The sequence below is a fragment of the Sabethes cyaneus genome, chromosome 1, assembly GCF_943734655.1.
Source record: "Sabethes cyaneus chromosome 1, idSabCyanKW18_F2, whole genome shotgun sequence".
NCBI classification, from domain to species: domain Eukaryota; kingdom Metazoa; phylum Arthropoda; class Insecta; order Diptera; family Culicidae; genus Sabethes; species Sabethes cyaneus.
This window is the reverse complement of record NC_071353.1, coordinates 44,054,823-44,081,499: the sequence shown is the minus strand read 5'-3', so window position 1 is coordinate 44,081,499 and position 26,677 is coordinate 44,054,823. Positions and strand designations below refer to the sequence as shown.

Genomic DNA, 26,677 nt, shown 5'->3' with positions numbered 1-26,677 from the left:
ATGTTTCTTAAGAACAGTGCCGTAGTCGTTCTGGCGGTGATGCTGGCCGCAGGAGCCGCCGCATCCAACTCCCAGCAGGAACAACAGATGATCAATCTGATCAACGAAATCGACAGCGAGTCCAGTTTTCCGCTGTTCGGTGGACTAACGATCGAACGAGCTGAATCCGCCAACGAACGATCCTTTCCCGCTGGGGACGAAAACCTAGCGGACCGTGCCGTGCGATATCTAAATAGCCACAGTGTGAAGTTCAACATCGCTGCCGATGAGGAAAGTGAAGGACGCCAGTTGGAGGAAGGTGAGAAATTGAGTGTTATACCGGGAAAGATTTGCTAAATGGACTCGTAAAAATAATGTGGTGTTCAGAATGGATGGTTTCATGTGTCGTTTAAATCAGACGGACTGTCGAAGTGAAGTGCTTAGTAATTTTCTGTGTTGTATCTTAAGAAAACGGCGACCTTCGATGAAATGCATTACGGGAAAAATGAGCAGAGGGCTACATTCCACATATATTTTCTATCGACAATTGGTCCATTTCGGAGAGACTTTAATGAAAATTTTCAGTGTATAGTAACCGTTAACCCAGTATGTCGGTATTCCTGTTGACAAATAATAGTCTTTGGATGCCCACCCATTTTCAAACCAAGTTGAATTTAAATTTAGTTCAAATTTCACTAATATTACCTTCGGTGAATGCTAATCGTTTACGAAACTATATTTTTGGAGTGACTATTCGGCTTTGCTTGATAGCAGCTAAAATAGCGTTTTTCTTCTACACTAATACGTATAGAAGAAGACGTTTTGGTAATTTTATTTTACTTTTATCAAATTAACCTAAGATATCTTGACAATTTGGGCAATTTTCCGTTTTTGGCTTTGTTTTGATGAATTTTTGTTAGCAAGCTAAAACAAAATGCTGGAATAAGGCAATATGGCATCGCATAAAAAAAATATTTTGGTGTTGAACTTCGGTATTCTTCATAATAGCAGCAAAATAACTGTTTGGTCAGAGTGTTACCGTTTTACTAGCTCTAGAAAACTAACAGATTTCTTGCGGTTTGACAAGTAACCGCAATAAGATCAATTTTGATTAGTGCGCCAATTTGTATTGCTACGCCACACTTATGGTAAGTTTATAAGACGTGGTGCAGTCATAAAGTTTTAACGTGGTAATTTTTTTTGTTTATAGAAGACTAGACTACTGCAACCACTGCACTGGTATGCTCCATCCTCAATCTGTTTGATATACCACCAGCTACGTGGTAATACAAGCAACCATAATAAATTTGCTTTATTAACAGTTTTATTATGGTTTTCTAGCTAGCTATAAGTGTGTTTGGACTCGTATCCTCTTGGTATTGCGCAATACCACAATAAAAGCAGGGGTAATGATTAATACCGCAATAAAACCTTTATAAAATTAAAATAAAACCAAGTGGCTTTAGAATTGTTACTTGGGGTGTGTACTAGTGATTGCCGTTCCTTACAGCTTGCTGTACTTTACCCACTCGTTCTTCACGCCAATTGCAGCCATCCTTGGCAAGGTCTCATTACGTTCCTCTAACCAGTACACTTATCTGTAACAGTATCTTCTGCACTATTAAGATGCTTCCTCGGGGTAATATAGAATATCCTGCATGGAGGATGGGTAATGAGAGGCCTGAGGATACACCTATGCTAAAGTTACTTGACACCAAATTGCCTGATTCTACTAAAATTCGAACCCACGACCACTCGCTTGTCAAGCAAACTCGGTAACCTTGCAGCTACGAAGCCCCCTTACCAGCCCCGTTTACCAGAGTTTAAAAAATTAGAGTAAAAGAAACTTTTTGTAAGAAGTAGTGAACCAAAGTTACTTCCTTGTAGAACAATTGAGAGATTAGAAAAACAATTTTAAAGATTTTTGTGAGCCAAGGCAGGATCTAAACCAGGATGCAGCTCGTATAAATGCACCTAGTGTTTCCATGTCTTTCTGTCATTCCATGTTTATCAGTAATCTCTATTATCATTATAACCTAGTCATCCCATTTTTATTATTAGGAATTGCAATCATTCATTAGTCGCAGTAATGGTGTGAATGGCAGACAATCAACACTTCCTTCGAATAGGGTGATTCATCTATTTAGGATACTGCGTTATGCATACTCTATTTTGGACCTTTTCAAAGGCAAAATCAAATTGAGTGTGTAAAAGTCCAAAAAAAGTGTCCAAAATAAGTAGTAGGCTTGGTGCTGCGAAACGTAGCTTTCGGAACTAGAACTTCTGTTTTTAACTTTTAACCGGCTGTTAGAGTACAAGTCAATTGTAAGGCTAGCGCTATGATCCTATTAACTATTACCAGTCGAGTCTTATTCGCATCCCCCCACTTACCCGCCGACACTTACCCCCCAAAATAGTTTACGTCATTACCGCGTTTAGAATCATATACGAGTAAATAAAAAGAAAAAACGTGGCGGTTTCAATACGAGATTTGCCGGAGCAACTATCGACAACGCACTACTTGTTTCTATCTCACTGACCGAGTAGACAACAGTCCATGTTCTCGGCGGTAGAAACAAACAGCTTTCATACAAAAGTAATATCATCGTCTGGGGGTGTGTGGTGCGTATAAGGGAATGATAGAATTGGGAGAACAAAACAAAACTAGATATTAGACTACCTAATACAACGGACGGCAGTGGTTTAGTGAGTAAAACATTCGGGTACCAACCGAAAAAGCGTCGGTGCGAACCCCACCTGCCTTTGCACAACCCAATATATTTGTGGTCCAAATCGTCCAAATTGTCAAGTTCATCCAATTAATCATTCTTCGCATCAGACACTTCCTCCCTTTCCAAAATAAAAATTTCTTGAGCTTCTATGCCTATTTCGAGCACTAGAACCATTTTAGTTGTGTGGTAAAACTCAAATTATTATTTGAAAGCACCGTAACGGAGGTAAAAGAGGACGTCTATTCTACCGTTATAAAGTAGATATAAATGTTACTTAAGAATACCGCAGGACAAGATCGCATGGTATTTAAGACATAGATAATGTAAATTCTGTATCACAACGATTAAGGGGACATAAACGACTAAAACTTTTGAAAAATTCATTATTTTTTTATTTCAAATTTTGATTTTGCAGTCTTTTTCGCTTATTTAGATACTATTTTTTTTAACGTTCCGACCACGGGAAGTGGCCGAAAATCGATCATACACACGGAAAGAAATTTGATTCCGATGCCATGAATGAAATCATGAAATCATGAAATGTGAATTCCTATCTAATCATGACTGAGCTGCCATATCAGACAGCACAAAATCATAAATAATAGTTCATGATTTTGTGTTGTGTTGTACTGCAAGAAGCTCGTGATATCATGATTATTATTCATGGTGTAGAAACCTGGAATCATGAGTCATTTTGCTCGTTTTGGAGATCAAATTTCTATCCGTGCACATAAACATAAGCGTTCCAGTGCGCCATGGAACAACCTCGACGGAATAAATCGCCGCTCCCACGATTTTCAAACTTTATGTAAACGAAAAACAGCTAGAAAAAAAGAAGAAGACAAAATTTTATTTTATTATTTCAGCCATCTTTTCTTCTTCTTTTTCGTTTTTCTCAAACTGTATTTCGTTTACAAAGCGCAAAAGTTATATATGTCTTTGCCAAGCTCCTACTAACAAAACAAAAAAAAAAGTTTGTTCCAATACATTGTGTAGTTTCTGAGAAAAAGGTACATAAAGTTTGAAAACCGTGGTTTTTCAGGAGCGGCGTTTTATTCCGTCGAGGTTGTTCTATGCCGCACTGGAACGCTTATGTGTTTGACCGTTTTTCGTCACTTCACGTGGTCGGATCGTTACAAAATTAGTATTAAAATTAGCGGAAAAGACTGCAAAATTAAAATCTGAAGTAAAAAAATATTTAATTTCTCAGAATTTTTAGTCATTTATGTCCCCTTAATATCATTATAAGCAAAAAACGGATTATGATTATGACGGTTTTTGTGAATAATTTTGGTTAACGTAGATTTAACCAGAGTGATTTAAATTTTAACCTAACTTTAAAGTTTCAATCAGAGCCCTAGAGGCACAGGTTTTCAAATTTTCAACACAATGGATCCTGCTCAAATGTCAGATGGAAATTTGATGAAGGGTATCTAGGTTGAATGTCTTAGCGTGATCCCAAATCATCTAATATTGTTAAAATGCTCTCAATGTGGTGGAGCCTAGGGTGATTTTGGATGTATTTTGGACAGGCGTTACCTGTACGGGACACTTCCAATTGATTTTGCCGTAAATGTCCAAAATAAAGTACGCGTAACGCCTGTCCAAAATAGATAAATCACCCTACAAAGCTTTGAAACCTTTCAGGGGTAACTTGGATTTCGCTAAAAATTTATCTCTTGAACCAAAAAATTCGCAGTTATGGCATTGAAAACAAAATACATGCACAGTACAACTATGCAGCGAGCAAGCATTTCAAACATGATTCCATTCAACTGGCTTCCAATAGTTTTTGACCCAGTTATTAGTCTAGTGGGATAATCTGACGCATATCTTTCACTCCATAACGACGGAGCAAAGAAAAAGAAATCACTAGCTGCGTTGATGGTTAAATATACGAAAGCTAGGTTATTTGAGTCGGTCTTGAGGTCAACTAACCATAAATAAAAATGTATATTACATAATAAAATAAGATTAACTGTTTGTTATTGTATACTTATTAGTATTATTATTCAAAAAAAAAAAAAACAAAAACAAAAAATGTCCTCTTGTATTTGTCCTTCATCGGTATTGGGTTCTGCAAGAGTAAACTGTATAGTATTCTATATTACGTCATTTTACCTGCAAAGAAAAGACGCTTCCCAATCAACCGAAATGGCTGCACACTCCAAAGTCATCGGCTGCGTCGGTAAGCACTATTGCACAAGCAATGAGCAATTCATCCGGGCCGGCGGGCTGTTTTATATTTGAACAAAACTTTCACTAATCTTTGGCACTGCATCAATAAGGCAAAAAATCGAATACCTACCTTAGAAGACGACGGTCGGTGTGAATCCAAAAAATCCCACCAAAAATGCACAACCTGCTTTCACTATCGCATCGGCTCTACCGAGGGGCAAGCGAGACGGCAAGATTGAATGCTTGAGGTGCTTCGTTCCATATTGAATTGATTTTCCTGTTCCTAAAAAGTTTTTGAAAAACTATGACAAAATTCAAGTTTTAAAGCAGAACGTTAGGCAAGTATAGTTTGGCCATGTGTTTTACCTCTGTCAAGAAAGCTATTGGAACTAACCTAAACAGAAAAACAGAGATAGACGAACACAATGCGAACTCATCTGTCCAACACATGCAGGAAGGTAAAATGCAAGTCAGAGAGCGAAAGAGATGTGAAATATACAAAAGGGCATCAATTCTAGAATATGAAATATCATATAAAAGTTAGAACATGCCACAATGTTTTGGATATGTTTCGGAAAAAGCGACACTAACCGGGCACCATTTTACACCAACCCGCCTTTGCATAACCGAGTAGGAAAGACCTGTGAGCTCACGAAGTGCGAGTTCAAGGCAAAACAAGTGATTAACTTTCACTTTTCTGAATGAAACTATAGGCCTATATGTATTGGAGTTCGGTTAGAACATCTAACGAACAAGCGAGCAGCTCGTGTCAATGTTCTTGCCCCGCACTTGTGGGTTTCCCTTGTGCATCTGTGAGCGAAGAAAACAGGTTCTTGAACAAAAGAGAAAGTCTTCGGGTGCTTGGGCTTAGATACTGACCTTGGAGTTTCGAGAAGAGGCATGTCGACGTAAAAGAGGTAAACGACCTTTCCGACGGTGGTAATCTGAAAGTTCTGGACAGTGATGCCATATATGCAGATTTATTTTCAATGGATTGCATATTTTATTTTGTGGAAATAGGTAGTTTAGAATTACAGCCTCATTTTTTTATGGACGTGCAAGAATCTGACGTTCAATCTTAACAAAAAAATCAACGCTTAAAATCTTTTTAAATTCTTTCACATTCAAATAATGAACATTACTGACACTAGGTGACATAGCACTCATGTCTTAGACGTGAAGGAGTGATAGTCACAGGATTTTTCTTTGTTTATTTCAAGCAATAAATAAATAAATTCAAGACATAGGATATTGAAATGCTGCAAGTGAAAATTGCTCGCTATTATTTATCTATCTGTATCTGTAGTTATTTAAGTATATTTTTTTGAAAATTAAAAAATTGTGTCGATTTTTCCATGGGGCTAATCTTTTTCATAGCTGGTAAAAGTTCAGTATGAATTTAAAAATCAATATTTATACATCAATGTTCGACGTACGTTATATAATGAGAAGATAGTGAAAAAATATGCTTGAAAAGTAGGAAAGTGTAGTAGTAGTAGAAGTCAATGAAATGGTTAGAATAGATAATATTAACTTTAATGGGCTGACTTATCCAGAAATATAAAGAAAATTGCATAACAACAACCAAAATCAAAGGACAATTTAATTTTCGAATTTTTCCTTTGTTAGTTGAAAAAATCGAACATTTATGCCCACTTCTAATGTAATTTAAGAGTTCGTTTGCAACTCCAGAATATTTCAAATTGTTATCCGAAATTTCATAAAGCTCCGAAGCTTCTTTTTATATTCATGCACACAATGGATCAGTAGGGTTGTAGCATAGATATGACCGAATGGTTGATGTAAGACTATGTTAGACAAATTTATACCATAAAACGTTGAATAAGAAAAACTTTTAGATTATTTTAACCACGTTAGCTAATACAGCATAAAAAGAAGAAAGAAAGAACAAATTGAATAAAAATAATATTGTATTCTTCATAAATAATCAAAACAGCTATTTTGTGCTCATATTAACCATGTCTATCATAAAAGCATGACTTTTCATTTACTTTTAATTGAACACATACATGTGTTAAGAGTGGTATTTTACGAATACTTTTACTAGAGACAAAATCAGGGAATGTCATTTTTGCTCTATTTGTCCCGTTTCATTGCAAAAATGAGCTCTATCAAAAAAATTCCAAAAAATCTAAATCGTGAAAGTGAAATATGAGTGACAATAATAAAGCAGACAGCGCATGTACAGTCGTACAGTCTGTACATGAGAAGTTACGAAATCGTGAAGGAAATGACATCAAAGATTACAACAAAATCTTTGAAAGCGATAAAAATCAATACACTCTTTATGAAGCGTATGTTTTTCTGCAGCGGTACTGACAAGGACTGAAAGGCAATCCGCTTTCCAACTATTCAATGTTGCTCCGTTCCGCCTAAATATGTTTTGTCCTGTTTTCTAGACTGCCATCATCAAGGCATAAAGAGTACTCTCTCTCTACAGTTATGTCGGTCGTGATTGGAAAGTTGAAAAATCGAGAAAAAAATGACTCCAAAGAAGTTTTAAACATTTGAGCATTGGAAAAGCATGAAAAAAATTAGTTCTTCATCAAATGCACGTTTGTGCTTGTATGTAAAAGCACTGATAATGATCACACTGATCTCTGAGTTCGTAAAATACTTCGTTTTTTAGCAAATATACTGAAAATGACAAGAAAAAAACAATATATGGTTCGCCCTTTAGCAATTTTTTAATAGCGCACACATAAAAAACAATAGTTTGTTTCATTGAAATCAATGTTTGGAAGATTTATCCGATAGGTATATAAACATTAGAAACCGATCAGGAAATCGTTGGATACGTTGAAAGCCTAACCACTTTTCGTGACGCTACATTTTTAGAAATTTTCGAACAGCATGGGAAGCTATCTTATAAGACGTAGTCCTTCCTCTATATCTGGATTTCTTCTCCGGCTGAATTGTTTACGAATACTGCTAAGTTCCCGTTACTTGCTATTTGGCTGTCAAGTTCTGCCGTGCCTCACTAAAGCTAGATCTGGTCTGGTCTGGCAGCGCTGGATCGACATTTATGATCCATTCTGATTAGAATTTGTATTCTAAAATCCGATCAGAATAGGTTGTAGCATGCAGTTTGTTCAGAATTCAGAATAAAGGTTTTGATCAGAATGTACAGGGTGACTAGGATTGCTTAGCAGCAAAATAAATAAGAGTTTATCAAAACAAGAGCTCAAAAGTCAACAAAAAACATTATTTATATTTTTCGCAGCAGTTATTTTGCAATATTTAAAACGTACTAACTCAGTTCGAATTTCTCACCATTTTTGTTTATCACGATTCGAAGGAGTTTATTGAATCACCATAAAATGGATTCTAACTTGTTGAAAATGTCGATTTTAGGGCATTAATCATTAAAATCAGTTAAAATTTTATAAACTGAACTGTATCGTATGTTCAGTACTTTCTGTTTCATGTCATATATCCTTGGAAATAAGAAGCACAAGCTAACAAGCGCCGAAACTGTACCCGAGGTCCATTATAGGTAAGGAATCACTATAGGTTAACTTACCCTGCCTACATACGTCACAGCTGGCACGCACAGTTTCCTTTGCGATATCGTCTCGGATAGTAACCAATAGATGCTTGAATTATTCCCAAGAGTGCTTGTAATTTTGCTGAACATATATCCCAATACAGAGTGATCTGTGGGATTGAGATTTGGTGACAAAGCAGGTCATTTTTGTAATGATATGAGAAGGGGTAAATTCTGACGATACCACTATCGTGTTGTGTTTAATTGACAAAAGGGGCAATTCATCGTTTCACTTCGCGGCTTAGATTGTTTTCACATGTCACGAGCGTACCAAGTTATATAAATTCCTGTACTACTCCATATCGTTCCTCGTCCAGGTCGGCTCCAACACCATTTGGACTGTCCGTTCCCTGCCAGCAACAATGCATTTCGTTTTAGTGATCTTAGTGGTTAGTTCCAATCTAGCTTCCTTCCGTTTAAATGGCCTAAAGGCCTCTTCCACTGTTCTACGGTTGATTCCGATGATATCGCCGTCATCATCAAAACCAAGAAGCACGTAAGATTTCGTGATTATAAATTCGTACCTTTCCACGTTTGCTCTTGTTATTGCACCCTTTAAGGCAATGTTTTTTGTTGGATTATAACCACATAAATAGCTTGGGTCATTCGTGACTTCTGCGGAGTTGGTATTTGAGTTCAGGTCCTCGGCGTGAATGCTAACCACTACACTGACTGACCTCAAGGCAATGTTGAATAACAGGTTAGAGAACGCAACCCCTTGCTTCAGTCCATCCAACGTGATCCGATCATCTATTCTCACGCATGATTTGACCACCCGGCGTTGCATGAATCAGCGTAATTAGTTTCTTCGGAAAACCATGTTCTGGCATTATCTGCAACAACTCATTTCGTTTGACTGAATCGTACGCGGCCTTAAAGTCCACAAACAGGTGATAAGTCTGCAAATTGTACTCTCGAAACTTGTGTAGCAACTGACGCAGGGTAAACATCTAATCTGTCGTAGAACGACCCTCACGAAAACCAGCGTGGTACACGCCGACGAAGGACTCCGCTGCCCGCTTACGGTATCAACCTACAGAACGTGATAGGAGAAAGCAGAATTGAGCAATGTAATGCCTCGATAGTTTTTACACCCGAGTCTATGTCTTTTTTTTTTTTTTTTTTTTTTTGAAGATATGGCAAATGAGGCCCTTTAACCACACCTCCGGCATTTGTTCTTCCTCCCAGGTCCTGACAATGATCCGGTGGATTACTTTGTACAGTCGTTCGCTCCCCGCTTTCAAAAGTTCAGCCGGGATACCGTCCATCGCAACAGTCTTATTCAGCTCACTGATTGCCTTCTTAACCGCCTCCTGTGTTGGTGGCTCCACAGTTTGCTGTTTCATTTGACTACTTCCACCGTTATGACACTAAGATGGCTGCACACCACTGTTTTGTAGAATCTATGTGAGTCGTGGCTGGCGAATCTTTCCTTTGCGCCGGCGAGCACGTGCTTCTTGTACTCGTGTTTTTTTAGACGGTAACTCCAGGCCTTAGTCTTCTCATCTGTCACTCGCTGGCAATCGGCATCAAACCAGCAGTTACACAATCTTCCACGCGTCGTGCCTACTACCTCTCTCGCAGCTGTTTCAACGGAACTATGGAGGTTCCTCCACAGCCTACTAATACTCTCTTTTCTTCCTGCTGTTCTGCGATTCGTTGATCAAGCTTTATAGCATTCGTTGATCAAGCTTTATGTCACGCCATCTGCCGTCAATAGCTGGATGTTAAAACGTAGCGTCCACTCAATGCGAGCATTCGCCGCATTCGACAATCTTGCGTGAATCTTACACACGACGAGATAGTGGTCAAAGTCGATATTTGGTCCCCGAAAAGGCCGGACATCGATGACATTCGAAGAGTGTAGACCTTCAGTCCCAAAGTGAATACCTCCAGGTGTGTTTCCGAATATTTGGACGTGGAAAGTAGATGCTACAGATGGTAATTCCTCTGGCCGCAGCAACATTTATGAGCCTCAGACCGTTATCATTCGTCGACAGATGAAGGCTATGTTTTCCAATGACAGTACGGAAGAATTCCTTCCTCCCGATCTGTGCATTTGCATCTCCGATGAAGATTTTCACGTCGTGTTTTGAGCACTCGTCGTAGAACTCGTCCTTGGCATCATTTTTTACGAGTAGGGAAATCTGCTAGCACCTGAGAAGATACGGTGCTTTGAGACACCTGGGAAGACAACTCAGGTACTGTAGGGTTGGGTATCCCGACCCCCTTAATGAGGCGTGAGGATCCCGACCCCATACTAACCCTACTCGAGTCTCCAGCCTCAATTTTCCCCTGGCGCCATCTTGTCGGTATTATTTTAGGAGTGGGCTATTGGGCTAAACGCACCCTCTTAGATAACTACTGGACTATGGTAGTTAGGGTGTTTATTCGCCGTTGATCGGCTCTCCAGCGGTTTTGTAGCTCAAGTACAATCTGGGTAGCAGCCGCATTGACCGCTCCCCAAACGTTCGAGCTAGAACACATCCTTTGGACTTAGTTATCCGGAGTAGTGTACTGTCCGTTCACTGCCATCATTCGCTTCTCACGCCCGCGAAACAAGGGCATATGAAGAAAACAAGTTCTGCAGTTTCCTCTACATTCACGCATTCGAAACACGCGTGGGACTCCACATGCCCGAACTCGTGCAGATACTGTCTAAAACAACCATGCACTTACAGAATCTGTGTCAGGTGGAAGTTGACTTCGTCGTGGGGCCCCTGTCGACTCACCCGGAAACTTCCGGAATAAGTCGATGTGTCCACTGGCCTTTTGTGGAATCAGACCATGCCCGCTGCCATGTGGACATCGAGGCCACGTTGTTTGAAGCACTCTACGTCCTTGCTGATGATGGTGCCAATAGGCATCATACCCGCCAAGACGCAGATTGCGTCATGTACGATAGGTACTTTCCAGCTTACCTAGATAGCTTTTGGTTCCTAACACTGATGACCACACCAGCCCACCATATCTAGGTATGGACTGGACCACGTTGGCTAATAGCCTTCGCTGGCGTCCTTAGCATCATCGGATTAATCATTTGTCGGTACAGGTACGCTGATTGGGCGATTATTGAAGTATTTACCCTTTATTCTCGACACATATATATGTACGGTCAACTGCGCGCCTTCACCGGATAACTCGTTGCTGTTGCTTTCCCAACAGTACGAAACCGACTCCTGCTTTTCTACCGTCAGTGTAGTAGATGTGGTACTTGAAACAAGTGTCTGCAATAGGGTCTACTGCACAGAACTCCCTTTCTCCGGAATTTGGCCTCCGAACTTCCTGAATAGCAGCGATCTTCACTCCGAGTAGATGTAGCTCTCGAGCAAGCAAGCCAGCTCGCACCGGGTTATAGAGAGCTCGGACATTCCGGGTAACAAGTTCCCAATCGTTATCCATTAATCGTCTCCTTATTCTTTTCCGTGTGCTATGTCGATTAATTCATTCCGTATTTCCATTTTTGTTTTTCGTGGTAAATGAGATTTTAGGTACACTACATTCCGCTGATAATTCTGCAATCTTAGATATAGCTTGCAGGATACAGCGTTTCATATTCAGCCACTCACTCCGAGACAGACGCTGTTTGAGCCGCCCCGCACTTGAGGAAAATGCACTCAAAGCAAAGCCTGGATGCTAATTCCGTAATCGAAATTTGACCTTCTGTTTTTATACGACAGACTTCGCAAGCAGCTGTTAGAATACAGGACAGTGCGGGGTCAGTGCTACGATCCTATTGACTCTAGCAGCCAGTCCCAGCCGAGATTCGAACATACGACGACTGGCTTATTAGACCAGCGTCTTACCTCGAGGCCAACTGGGAGGCATGGGAAAAGGCACTCAGGTTCGCCCCTTTTAGTTTAGCTACTCCAGTATCAGTATGTACATGAAGTATTTCCAGGTACGAACGTAATTGTTTGATTTAGATCTTCGAGGAGGCGCTAGGTAGGGGTTTGAGAGAGTCAGAGCTATATTTGACGCTCTTTCCAGGTAACTCTCCCCATTTAATACCCACAAAAAGAAATTTAGAAGAACTAAAACTCTCTTCTAGAATAAATTTTCATCTCCTCCGGGTGTTACAGCATCAACGTTTGTTATTGTAGAAGATTTAGTTAGAACGGGAAACAAATTTTTGTTAGAATTTAAAAGACATTAGATCATAATAGATTGGTACTCAGTTCATATTCCGTATTTTTTTATAAGAGGCGTTGAATTTCTCAATGTTTTATGTTTGTTTCGACTGAACAGTCAGCATTGTATCAATTATGGGCCCTATTCTGTAAGTCACATCGAGCAACTCGGCTCGACTCAGTCACTGTCGAGTGTCGAGTGCAAGAAGAACGGGCAGCATAGTGGCTCAATGCACGACTAAAACAAAGCTAGCTCAAGCGTCACTTGTTAACCGTTTAGTCACTAGCTTTTTGGCGGACTTACAGAATAGGGCCAGATATTTCAACATTTTCCCGATTCATTTGAAGGGCTAAATTGCTTTGAAATTAAATAACCTCAGGCCGTTTTCTAAACTTAGGTGCGATAAGTTGTTATTTAAACCGGTCATTGTATGTTTCGAAGGGCAAAAAATGGAGCAAATTACATTTAAATCTAAATATCGTTTTGGTTGATTCTCATGCAAGTTCGTCATCCAATCTAGCAGAGATTCTATGAAATTTTATTGTATTTTACTTACATTAGCCCTTGGAGAATACTTTCATATTGATATTTTCATTGGAAATTTGAATGTTATTTGATTAATTACTATCATGTTTTTTAAACTACAAAAATTCTATCGACGGTCCATATGTCATCAATTGAGGGATAAACATATTTTAAAATTTGATTGACAACTGCTCGATATCTGAGTTTACCAACGAGCTTTTCGAGATAACCTACCAAGGTTTCAAAACTTTTTAAACGCTATAGTTCCCACGTGGTAGAACACGAATTCGTTCGACTCCAAAGGTATGGAAAACGACGCATGGGTGTTTCTTGATTTACAATATTTGATTATTAAATAATACTCCTAAGATTCACCTTTCTCGGACAGGTAACCAAAAACGTTTCACCAATCAATTTGCCGAAATCAGGCCCATCCTGAATTGTTCACACAGTACGTTACGCAACAAAGCTCCCCAAAACCGCCATCATGCATTTAAAATTATGCAACCATTCGATCCGATCGAACGATCCCTGCAACGGGAGAACCATATTCAACAACCACGCCGCTGGCTGCTGCGTGGGGCCGAGGAGTTCGTCCCTTCGCAAGCGTCGCACTCTTTTTACTTATCTTTTGGAAAGCGGACGCGACTTATATTGAAATTTCGCAATGTGCCCAAATGCGCGATGAACAAGCATCTGGATAAGGCCGACCAACGCCCCAAAACATCCACGAACCCAGACAGAGCAGCAGAGGGTGAGCAAGCAGCAGCAAGTCCCCCCGAAAAAATGAAAGTTGTTTTCGATTTCTCCAAATATCCGGGTTTCGACCACCTCGGGCTACTACTACTACTACTACTACTACTACTGGTGCGGCACCAATCGATACGCCGATGTACAGTGACGGGTTCCAATATTTATCATCTCGTCCTGAGCCGACTGCCGAGTGAGGTGTCTTTTAATTAGCGGTTTCAAAAAAACCTCTACGAGCGACTTGCGGACAAAAGGCTGATTGTTTTTCTGTCTCTGTTGTTCCCATGATCTCTGGAATAGTTATGAAAGATAAGCATCCATGATATGACAGCAAGTGGACGAAAACATAAACATTAATATTTATTGGCTTCGAGCAATCGGCATATGTTGGTTGACGAAAAGGGAAAGTTTTCGTTCTCTTCAGTTTTTCTCCACGCTACAGATACTTATAATTGGATGGAATGTCTTGAAATCGATCTCAGAATGTATATTTTTCGGGACGACGGAATGTGTCTATTTCTGACGCCATCTGATTGGTTTCTTTTACTTGATTTAATATATTCACTTCAATCTCTCTTTGCCCCATTTCTGCGTGTAACCTCTTTCACTACTGCGAATCACACATTTTCAAACATATTTACATGAATGTGCGTGGCATTCCTAATCATATGAGCTACCAAATATGAAAACTAGTTGAATTGCCGCTTTTCAACAGACATTACGCTTGAGCTCTCACGTGTACACCCGCCAGATGATCGAGTGAACGAACGGTCGAAAGTAAAAACTAAAGAAAACAACCCGACGCTATCCCATTCTTTCACGCAATTCAATTGAAATGATTCCTGATAGAGTAACTAACACACTGCATAAGCATAAGCATGATTGTAAAGTTCGTTGAACTTCAGCCATCTCTTATGACGCGCTGCAACGCGCTGCTCCGAGAAGAGGAAAAAGCGGAACGTAAAGATTAAGAACACACGCATCTGTAAAGCAAAGCCATGATGATTACAAGTAGCGGAAAAGTTGTGTGGTAAACATTAAGCGACTACAGATTGTAACAACGGTGTAAAAACAAGCATTGTTTTGGATGCAACAATTACAGTATGAATTTACAGAATTTTTAAAAAATCAATCTTTGATGGGCAAATATTATCTGTGTTTCCCTGATAACAATTTCCACCCGCATAAGAAGAGAAGGTGCGAAACCCGAGCCTTTTAATCGACATTGAAAAATGCGCACTCCGCCATACGAGCCTCTGTTTGTCTAGTGTTTTATATTGAAGCCGATGGCACTCTACTGTGAAGTGCTTCTTTCTATTTTCCAACCAGCTTCTGCCGTTGGGACGATCGTAGAAATTATCCGGGGGAAACTCTCAAAGTAAACCATATAGTAGACTATACTAGGTTATTGGTACAGAGTCGTTTGGCATCGCACTCAAATGTGTTTATTGGTTACTGAGTAGTGGAACTAACAATGACAGTGCGTCATAGGAAATCCATGCGGGTAAAATGCACATCGTTTAATGCGGTTTAATGTTAGTTTCAAATATTGCTACATAATTTTGATTCACAGGTTAGAGAACTATATGTCTTCCGAAAGCATTCTTAGACGTTTTTACCCTCATCCCTCACGGACACACTCGCAGAAGGAAATAGTCGAACTTATGACGGATACTTTCACACAGTCTAAGACATAATTTCAAAGTAGACGAGCTCACTTAGTAATTATTATCCATTGTTTTGTGCTAATTTTCTACTATTGAATCACAATCGTCGAAATTTTGTAGATGACTGAGTTTGTTATAATATTTTGGTTTTTGGCAAGATCCTTCAGCTAATATACAAACTCCATCATTTCTTTTCCGACCAATTCAACATTAGAGTATTTGTAATAAGAGAGTTTTTTGGATTAAACAGTATTATAACAAAGAGTGTGGCTTAGACAGGGTCCCACACAAAACATAATCTGAATAAGCTATTCTCTATAAATAAATAAATTTATATAAAATCTATAAAAATAAATTTTTACGCTTATGAAAACACATAGCAAACCTATCATTTTCAAATAAATATTTACATATATTCATAATTATAATTATTCATAATTATTAGCCAGTCATCGTATGTTCGAATCTCGGCTATACGGTGCTTGCTAGATAGATCGTTGCACTGGCCTCGTAATTTTCCTGTACTCTAACAGCCGGCTGCGAAGTCTGTCGATAAAGAAGGGTAATGTCTAAAGACGGTATAAACCTAAGGCTGTTTGCTTTTAGTAATTACTAGCTGACCCGACAAACTTCGTATTGCCACAAATTAACCTGTGTTGTACATAAATCATGAATCTCGGATGATCTTTGTCACTATCTCGAGTTTTGCAAGCCCCCCAATGGGCGGCGCTTCCGACGGCGGGTCACCGGTAACACTCGCGACCGGCTCGTCCTGAATGATCTAGTGTTACTATAGATAGTTTTTGTGGTCTTGTTATTGATTAATGTTTTATGGAAGAGTCTCGCATTTCTCGAATTTCTCGAGTTGGATTAGTTTTTGAGTTTCGCAAAAATTTCTGTTTTATTTGTATGAGAGTCCATATCCCCCTACCACAGGAGTGAGAGGTCTCTAACTATCATAAAATAAATTCAAGACTCAAAAATCTCCTACATGCTAAATTTGGTTCCATTTGCTTGATTAGTACTCAAATTATAAGGAAATTTGTATTTCATTTGTATGGGAGCCCACCCTCTTAAAAGGGAAAGGGGTCGTAATACACCACAGAAAAAAAATTCTGCCATCTAAAACTCTCACATGCTAAATTTGGTTCCATTTGCTTGATTAGTTCTAAAGTTATGAGCAAATTTGTATTTCATTTGCATGGGAGCCCCCCCCCCCTCCTAAAAAGGTAAGAAGTCCTAATTCATAATGGGAAAAATGGTTGCCTCCAAAAACACCCACATGCCAAATATGGTTCCATTTGCTTGATTAGTTCTCGAATTATGAGGAAATTTGTATTTCATTTGTGTAGAAGCCCCCCCTCTTGAAGTGTGGAAGGATCCTTATTCACCGTAGAAAATATTTTTGCCTCCAAAAACCTCCACATGACGAATTTGGTTCTATTTGCTTGATTAGTTCTCGAGTTATGGGAAAATTTGTATTTCATTTGTATTGGAGCCCCCCCTTCTAATGTGGGAAGAGGTCCTAATTTATCACAGAAAAAATTCTTGCCTCCAAAAACACCTACACGCCAAATTTGGTTCCATTTGCTGGATTAGTTCTCGAGTTATGAGGATATTTGTGTTTCGTTTGTATAGGACCCCCCCTCCTAAAGTGGGGAGGGGTCCCAATTCATCATTGAAAAAAAAATTGTCTCCAAAAACACACATATGCCAAATTTGGTTCAATTTGCTTGATTAGTTCTCGAGTTATGAGGAAATTTGTATTTCATTTGCACAGGAGCCCCTCCTCTTAAAGTGGGGAGGGGTCCTAATTCACCATAGAAAATTTTTTTGCTCTCGAAAACCTTCACATGCCAAATTTGGTTGCATTTGCTTGATTAGTTCTCGAGTTATGAGGAAATTTGTATGGAAGCCCCCCCTCTTAAAGGGGAGAGGAGTTATAATTCCTCTTATAAAGAGGGGAGGGGTCTCAATTCACCATAGAATAAATTCTTGTCACCAAAAAAAACACCCACATGCCAAATGTTTTTCTATTTGCTTGATTAGTTCTCGAGTTAGGAGGAAATATGTATTTCATTTGTACAGGAGCCCCCCCCCCTCTTAGAGTGGGGAGGGGTCCTAATTCACCGTAGAAAATTTTCCTGCCCTCGAAAACCTTCACATGCCAAATTTGGTTCCATTTGCTTGATTAGTTCTCAAATTATGAGGAAATTTGCATGGAAGCCCCCCCTCTTAAAGGGGAGAGGAGTTACAATTCCCCTTATAAAGAGGGAGGGGTTTCAATTTACCATAGAATAAATTCTTGTCACCGAAAACACCCACATGCCAAATTTGGTTCCATTTGCTGGATTAGCTCTCGAGTTATAAGGAAATTTGTATTTCGTTTGTATAGGAGCCCCCCCCCACTTAAAGTGGGGAGGGGTCCCAATTCATCATAGAAAAAAAATTTGTCTCCAAAAACACACACATGCCAAATTTGGTTCCATTTGCTTGATTAGTTCTCGAGTTATGAGGAAATTGGTATTTCATTTGTACAGGAGCCCCCCCTCTTAAAGTGAGGAGGGGTCCTAATTCAACATAGAAAATTTTCTTGCCCTCGAAAACTTTCACATGCCAAATTTGGTTCCATTTGCTTGATTAGTTCTCGAGTTATGAGGAAATTTGTATGGAAACCCCCCCTCTTAAAGGGGAGAGGAGTTATAATTCCCCTTATAAAGAGGGGAGGGGTCTAAAATTACCCTAGAATAAATTCTTGTCACCGAAAACACCCACATGCCAAATTTGGTTCTATTTGCTTGATTAGTTTTCGAGTTATGCATAAATTTGTGTTTCATTTGTATGGGAGCCCCCCCTCTTAGTGGGGGGAGGGGTCTCTAACCATCACTAAAACCTTTCCTGGCCCCAAAAACCTCTACATGCAAATTTTCATGCCGATTGGTTCAGTAGTTTTTGATTCTATAAGGAACACAGGACAGACAGACAGACAGACAGACAGACAGACAGACAGACAGACAGACAGACAGACAGAAATCCTTCTTTATAGGTATAGATTATTTACCATCGCCATCAACGTCTAATTCCGTACAAAATATAATTATCATTAAAATTGAGAATTCATGATTCAAATAAAGGTGAGTTCTCAAATTGAACAAGTGACAGACTTTCCAAACCATCTTCTTTGCTCCACCTGTTGATAAAAACTCGGCTGAAAATTTTCTTAACGTTCCGAAGACAACTTTCTACCATTTCTCAACAATGACGCACTTTTTTAACGAAAGCTTTCATCGAAAGCAAAGCTCCAAACAACCAAACCCCTAAAACTTTTCTACCGGTGTTCTTTCACCCGTTTCGCAGAAGCACGCAGCAGCCGCCTGAAGCGAGTCTTCCTTCCCCTGCTGTTGGCACTGAAGCTGAAGATGTCGATCGTCTTGCCGATTCTGCTCACCATCATCAAGCTAATCTCGCTGAAGGGATTGATCGCTGGTCTGCTGGCTCTGAAATTCTCTAGTAAGTAATTTTCAAAGTCGAACTTTTTCAACACATTATTAACCTCTGCCTTTCCATCGTAGTCTTCACCTTTCTGAAGGATCTGTTTAACAAGAAGCAGGAACGTGTGACCACCGCTTACATCACTAGCGCCCAGCCCGTGAATGCCGAGATCGTGCACCAGGACTGGCACCGCAATGGACAGGCTTCGCCGCAGGAACTGGCCTATAGTGGCTACAACCCGTACGCTACCCTGCAGTAAACGAAACCAAACTACAGCACGGCCAGCCGTGCTATTACTATAGGCCAAAACAGGAACGACAGGAATCTTTGCACTAGCTCATCGCCGCATCGTAACTTATTTATTTATTTATTTGCATTTCATTTCGGAGTTTCTGACATCAACGCTTTGATAATTTCTAGCTCCTCATTATTAGCTATTTCTATTTTCATTTCATGTAATTTTATGTTGTCGATTATCTGAACATGTGAAAGAAGAAAACAAATAAACAAAAATGAATGTAAAATTTTGAAAAAAAAATTTCATTTGAGTGCTACTGTCTAAATCCAATCATTCTTAGGAAGGTGTTCTTTGAAAAAATAAACCTGCACAGTAAAAATTGAATGACACACAGTAAATATTACAACGAAACGATGGCACAACACTCTTTCAATCGGTTAGTCGAACATTACACATACAAATCGACTCGCAATAGTATAGATCATTTTGCGATGACGTCATTTTGCCGTCAAATGACACCACTTAGTGGTTTGTTTACATGTTTTTTGTCACATCCAGCAGCTTCGATTTGAAATTTCGTGAAGGATAACTGCATCAGTTTCTGTAAAATGCATGTAAGGCACTTTCTCATATTTAAAAACTATAAATTTTTATCATTATCTGCCGGATAAAGATAGAAAACCCAATTCAAAATTTAACACCATGTAAACAAACCACCAAGGGCTGTCAAAAAAGTGTGGTTAGGAGCTCCCGTGTAATGATCTATAGATCATTTTGCGATGACGTCATTTTGCCGTCAAATGACACCACTTGGTGGTTTGTTTACATGTTTTTTGTCACATCCAGCAGCTTCGATTTGAAATTTCGTGAAGGATAACTGCATCAGTTTCTGTAAAATGCATGTAAGGCACTTTCTCATATTTAAAAACTATAAATTTTTATCATTATCTGCCGGATAAAGATAGAAAACCCAATTCAAAATTTAACACCATGTAAACAAACCACCAAGGGCTGTCAAAAAAGTGTGGTTAGGAGCTCCCGTGTAATGATCTATAAGCAATATATATAGAATGCCAGTGTCGCTGGTGTTTCATGGATATTTTGGTGGCAAACATGTTGCTGGTTCGTGTCTTGGATACGGGAACTACATTGTCAAATTGCCCAATAGAAAATTTTCCTGCCGACGAAGTACCCCAAAACGACCAAATCGGGTGATTTATCCTACGTGATTTACGGAAAAGCAGAAAGATTTTTTATTGGGTTGCCTTTTTAGTTTGACAATCAGATTCCCGTTTCGAATCGATCACTCACACATATGCGCATACAGTGTAAATACGTAATTTTCAAACGTGTGATGTTTACCACGAGCACTGCAGCGACACTGGCATTGTATATATATATAGATTCTACTCTCGCAATAGATGTATCAATTATGTGGTTATCAATTATGTTGAGAATTACAAATTTCTCTTTCAATCATTGATTAGTTAAAATTGACGAAAAGTTGCAAGGTCAAATATCCACATACATTTTCTACGTGATCGCGTTGCTTCACAGGCAGGGACGATAGTTAAATATACACCGTCTGTTTACTGTGATTTCGATAACTTTTCATTTAGAAAAAGAAATCAGTGGGGTTGTGTACAAGACACGACCGCATATGTAGGTGACGCAGGACTACGTAAAAGTCTCTTTGTTGTGATAGTAGCATGTATCCATGCATGTCCAGTATAAATACATGTTACTTGCGATATATGTAACATTTATCAAAGTAGTAACATTGTACACGTCCAATCCTCGATGTATATTTCAGAGTTATTTCTATGTGCATTTGAAAACAATTTAACAAAATCAAGAACACACACTAATGTTTTCTTGTTACCTTACAGAAATCAAAGATTTTATTACCAATCGTTTCACCACGTTGAAGGAATTTTACCAATTCAATCCCATTTCATCAACAGCACATCTTTTCACTACACTTCCAATGAAACGTACAACACGCGCATCCGTGCAGAATTAAATTATAACCGAACACTACAGCTGTAGGGCACTTTTCCAACACAGATATTAAATTCGCCTAGGTTTAATCGACTCGTCGTAAAGAATTGGCAATCTGTTGAAACAATGGGCTTTAGTATTTTTTTCTGACACACCTCCCTAAACCAGACCTCTAATTGGACAAGGTTTAATCGCGTTCGAAAGAAATTTGTTGGCACGAGAGGGCTTTGTCACTCTTTCTGGCGTACTTCCCAAGTAAGGACATCAAAATGGTCTAGGTTTAGTTGCGGTGTTAACCTTTCGTTACTCGCGCCAATTTCGATTTATATGCGTGCGCTTAAATCTAACAGAATTCGCTCGAATACCAATGCCACTTGGTGAAAAACTTATGAAACTTTATACACCGTTTGAAAAATCTTGGTCTGCGGATCAACTTTGTTGAAAACAGTATTTTTTTTTATTGCTGCTATCCCGAGATATACCGAGATTAAGTTAACGGTTCACAGGCGTTGTACAAAATACAACAGCGCGAGTAACGGGGGGCTAAGAAATCTTGTTGAGATGAAGAAGTTTTGTCACTTGTTTTGGCTTACTTCCCTAATATATTAGGAAATGATCGGTATACTGATATCAAATTGGAGTAGGTATAGATCATCGTAAAGAATCTTCCAACCAATCACGAAGCGATGATTTCCAGTTGGACAATGCTTAATTATTTTCAATTTTTCAATAGTACGTACTTTGAACTTTGGTGTGGATGCATAGAAGATTTTTCGATCGATTGGCGTAAAAATATTTCAAATCTATCTGGAAACCGCTAAGCTATTAGCGCTCAAAATCTTTCATTTTTCGTGACGCTCGCATTTTTCGATTTTTTGGAATTACCCCCTATACCAGCTACCTTCCTGAAAGACGTAGTCCTACGTCAAAAAGTGACAAAGCTTCCTCGTCCCAACAAGTCGAAGATTTTTTACGACGATTAAACCTAGAAGACCAGTTTGATGATAATATGATTCTATATGTATGCTCACGTTTGTCATTTCTTTAGAAGAGTAGTGAAAAGAGAATGTATTGTGTTGTGGTAAGGATGTGCCATTCATAGAAGGGATAAAATTGGTAAATTGGTAAATTGCTGATAGACAAATATAAAAATCAGAGGGGTGCACACCACACGACCGCATAGGTGACGTAGGACTACGTAAGTCTACTTGTACACTGAGAAAACTTTTCGTATAGTTTCTATGTGTCCCACATATAGATTTTTGCAATGTGCCCAGTAAATGATCTTTATGTGCCAAACAGTTATCATTTATGTGCACGCGAAAAATTTGCACATACTATTCATGTGCGTATAATTTTTATGTGTATTTCTGGTAGGATTGTGTTGATGTGCAGCTCATGATAATCATATGGAATTTCATATGGAAATTTAGTATTAGTTATGTGCAGAATATTTTGAGTGTAGCGATAGTAGGATGTACCCATGTATGTAATAATTCAATTCTTCATGTAAACATGCTACATGCGTTGTACGTAGCGTTTATCAAAGTAGGAACATTGTATACGTTCAATCCTCAACAGATTTAGAAGTTATTTCTATGAATTGATTAAATCTATTTTATTAAAACGAATCAGTCACACTAAACCAAATAGTAAATCAATTTTCATGATCTGTTTCTACGTTGAATAGCGCTTTTCCTCTGGTAATTGGTACACGGTACGCGCTAGTTTTCAAAAGGCTGAAACTTTACGCAAAACTTTTCTGCGGCTTATAAAAGAAAAACACTGATTTACAAGCTGCAGACGTTTTGGAAGTGGTAGAAAATGTCCTCCGTGACCAGAAAACTTATTCACTCCATTTGTTGGTCGTCCGCAACGGCGAAAAATTCAACTTTTCCCTTGTTGCCTGCGTTATTATCGTATTAACTGGACAAGAAAATATAATACACTCTTCAACTGTTGTGTGCTCCTTAAAAGAACCGATTGTTTGATTATCATAACTACAGCTTGCAATGACCTTGCACTAACGCACTTAACGTATTTTCTTTTCGGTAAACGGCTTGTTGCAACGAACCAACCGGAAAGCCTTAGGAGCTATGCGATCGACGAAGCCGTTCGTTTATTCCATCACAGCAGTCAGCTCCAGCTTCAATAGTTTCCTTTCCTCAGCAGCCGATACATACGACCGACCGGGAACTGCAAACGTGCACGACTCGAGCGTGACTTTCGTTTGCCCTTGATGCTTTCTTCTTTGTCGCAGCCAGACATGCCAGTAAGATGTTGGCAGTAGCTCAGCTAGCGTTTGAATAATGCTGTTCGCCGGCTTGCCTCGTGTTATGTACCAGAGCAAGCGACAAGAATCGGTCTCGCCTGTTTTTCGTGGTCCTTCATTCTATCATCTACGTTGAATGAAATGAAGCATTTCAATTTCAGTCTGAACAAAAGAGCAAAGTTACCAGTGAGCCGTTCGCCTTTTGCTGTCAAAGAATAATTACGTGCGCCCCAGAGGTTGGAAAACTCGCAAAATGAATAGATACGCCGAGCATCGGCAAACGGTTTTTATCATGATAAAACATCTACGCGAGTGGTTCAATTCGTCTATAACAATGAGCAACATACACTCACGCTTCGTAGCATCGCTGAATATACGAATATCGTGAGCAACGCAAAAGTGCGAACTGACGCTTTTTGCTGCTTGTAAAGCCACTAACATTACTTTAAAGTATTCTCTTTTCGTGGTAATACTATTTTGAATACTTTCCGACGTCCCCGGGCATTCTATATCCGAAAAATCGAACACACTCAATGTTCAATATTCAATTTTTGAACGAATTCTGATGTTCACATTGAGGTTCTGTTCGTGATAAAATTTAAAGCTGATGCGTGCATTATCTGCGAGGCAGGCGAATAGTGTATGTTCATGAGGGATGTTCATCGATTCAAATGATCACTTTTTCGCGAATTCTCCAACCACTGGTGCGCCCATAAACCAGCAGTAGTAATTTCGCAGCTGGAATTTTGAATTTATTCGCACGCAGGCGGGCAGATTGTGTGGTGACGAGAAGACCACACTGCAGCTGGCTGTCCGTATCGACGGAGAAATGAATAAGCTTTTCTTCGGAGCTACTAGAGGTGTTTTGCTAAACATTCAAGCTGTTAGGTTGCCCAAGAAAAGTTAGAAGAATGCCGATATCAACTACCAGACACCGTCCTTTTAAGGATGAAAATATGCTTTTATGAAGATATAAAAGATTATTGTTCACCGCTGATCACAATGAAGTTTATTGGGTCAGCAGTATTTATTAAAACAAAACATTGGGTTTAGTTTTAATGTGTTTTCCTGCGCATTTGTTGCGGCGAATCAGTGTTTAATTTGGTGTTAACTTGGTTGTAATTGCTATCACTTATTCACGGCAGACAATTTATTCGACGTGACGATTATTGAATATTGAGCCCAATAAGGAATTATCAAGGCAAATAGCAATCAAGGAGAAATGGTAGAATTTCTTCTAGTTCTCTTGTAAGTTTGTTATACTAGAATTAAATGGAATTTTCCATCGACTTTCTCGTTGATTCCTGAATTGTACCAAGACTTGTTCGATAATAATTGTAAATTATTCCAACCAACCACAAAGCGACAATTTCTAGTACGACCGAGTTAGATTTATTTTCAATTTTTCAATGACGCGCTTTGAAAATCAATAGTTTTCTATATTTTCAATATTTTCCAAAACCGATTTTCCGATCAATTGGTGTAAATATCTTGGAATACTATTAAAAATTTACTGAATTATAAGCCGAAGCGATGCCAGATTCTCTTGTGAGTCAAAAATGAAACGCCCTATTTACATAGATTCGTCAATGTCATTTGTCAAGAGTTTATGTTCACCATTCGCATGAGTGCCCTTCGCCTGTCCACTTACGACCCTAGATTCCGCCGGTTATCTGATTTCAACCGAGGTTCGTATCTCGGATGGTACCACGAGGAGGCAGGTATAGAAGTTGCTGCATAAGAGGTTGAGGACTTCCGTGGGATCTATTTTACAGGTGTTTGCATAAAATAGACCGCGACGTTCTGACGGTGCGCATTATCCAGTTGTTTGCCATCAGGGTTTGTTATCATGGATGACGAAACCTACATAAAACTATAAAATTCTTCCGGAACCGCAGTTTTATACCTCGCCGAAGGGGAAGAATGTTTCTGGAATGTTAAAGGACATTTACACCAAAAATTCGGTAAGAAGATTATGGTGTGGCGATGGCGAGCCAAATGCGAATGTGTAAAAACGTCTCGTCCATTCATTACAATTTGTTTAATTTTTTTTTTATTTATTTATTTGCCGTCAATCAACAATAGACCATTTACATTATTTTTTACACAATAATTCGTTACAATGAGATTATGACTAAAATACTGATTGCTGTCTTGAGCAAACGCACGCTTCCTGCCATTACTCTAAGAAAGCGCGCTAGTGTGGTATGAAGCCAACAATCCCAGCTAGCATTTTCATATCGGCACCAACTTTTCAAAAAAAAATAATCTGCAAAATGTAAACAAACCGAGTGAGAGTCTCTTTCCCTATACTAGTCCAGCAAAAAATATCCCTCACTCGGTTTGTTTACATTTTGCGGATTGGCCCTTTTGAAAAGTTGGTGCCGATTTGGTGCTAATTGTAACGCTGATGTCTTTTGAGTAGATGTCGTTTTTTGTGTATTAATTTACTATCATGAGAATATTGCAAACTGGGGCCCCTAATCTCAAAGGCCCGGTGGGCCCTTTGGCTCCCAGTCCGCCCCTGGTGCTAACTGGGATGTTTCATGTGCATCGAAGGATGTAAGCTTACCGCACTGTCCAGAGATTCATCCTATCGAAGCTTTTTTGCATGCATGTATGAAACCGACATGGACGGTGTAGAAAAACTGGCACCAAGTGATAAAACTTGTCGGAAAAGCACTGTGCAGAAGCTTATAAGTAATGTTAAGAGTAAATTAGAAAACTCGCCTACCCTATAAAAAAGCAAATTTAGTTAAAATTTGAAAAAAAAACACTGCTATGAAATATGTCAGAGAATAAAATAATTTTTAAAAAATTACATGGTTACAGTGACATTTATAATTCTCGGGACAGTAAGTATATACAAACAATTTTAGCTTAAAACACGTTAAAACTATCGCCTTAATATTTGAATGAGAATTAAAGTACCAATTTTTGTTTTTTAAAGCCCTAGGGAAAAAGTTTTACTGCTCCGTTGACCTATTATCCCATGTTATCCCATTATCGCAAAAAAAAATGTTGCCAACTGGAGAGCTTTGACGATCGTCAATTTTATCCAATCATCTAAGCAGGAGATTTTTATCGAAATTGATTTCATATTGCAATTGCTACAAACACATTTTTTGTGAAACCGATAATAAT

General features: G+C 39.0%; 1 protein-coding gene across 1 annotated transcript; it reads left to right on the top strand.

Moving 5' to 3' along the window:
• On the top strand, window positions 1–19,281 carry LOC128732613 (uncharacterized). The gene is made up of 3 exons (XM_053825897.1): window positions 1–298; window positions 18,891–19,040; window positions 19,103–19,281. Exons 1-3 carry the CDS (start codon window positions 1–3, stop codon window positions 19,279–19,281), a joined length of 627 nt encoding a protein of 208 aa, XP_053681872.1.
• The last annotated feature ends 7,396 nt before the right edge of the window (window positions 19,282–26,677 follow it).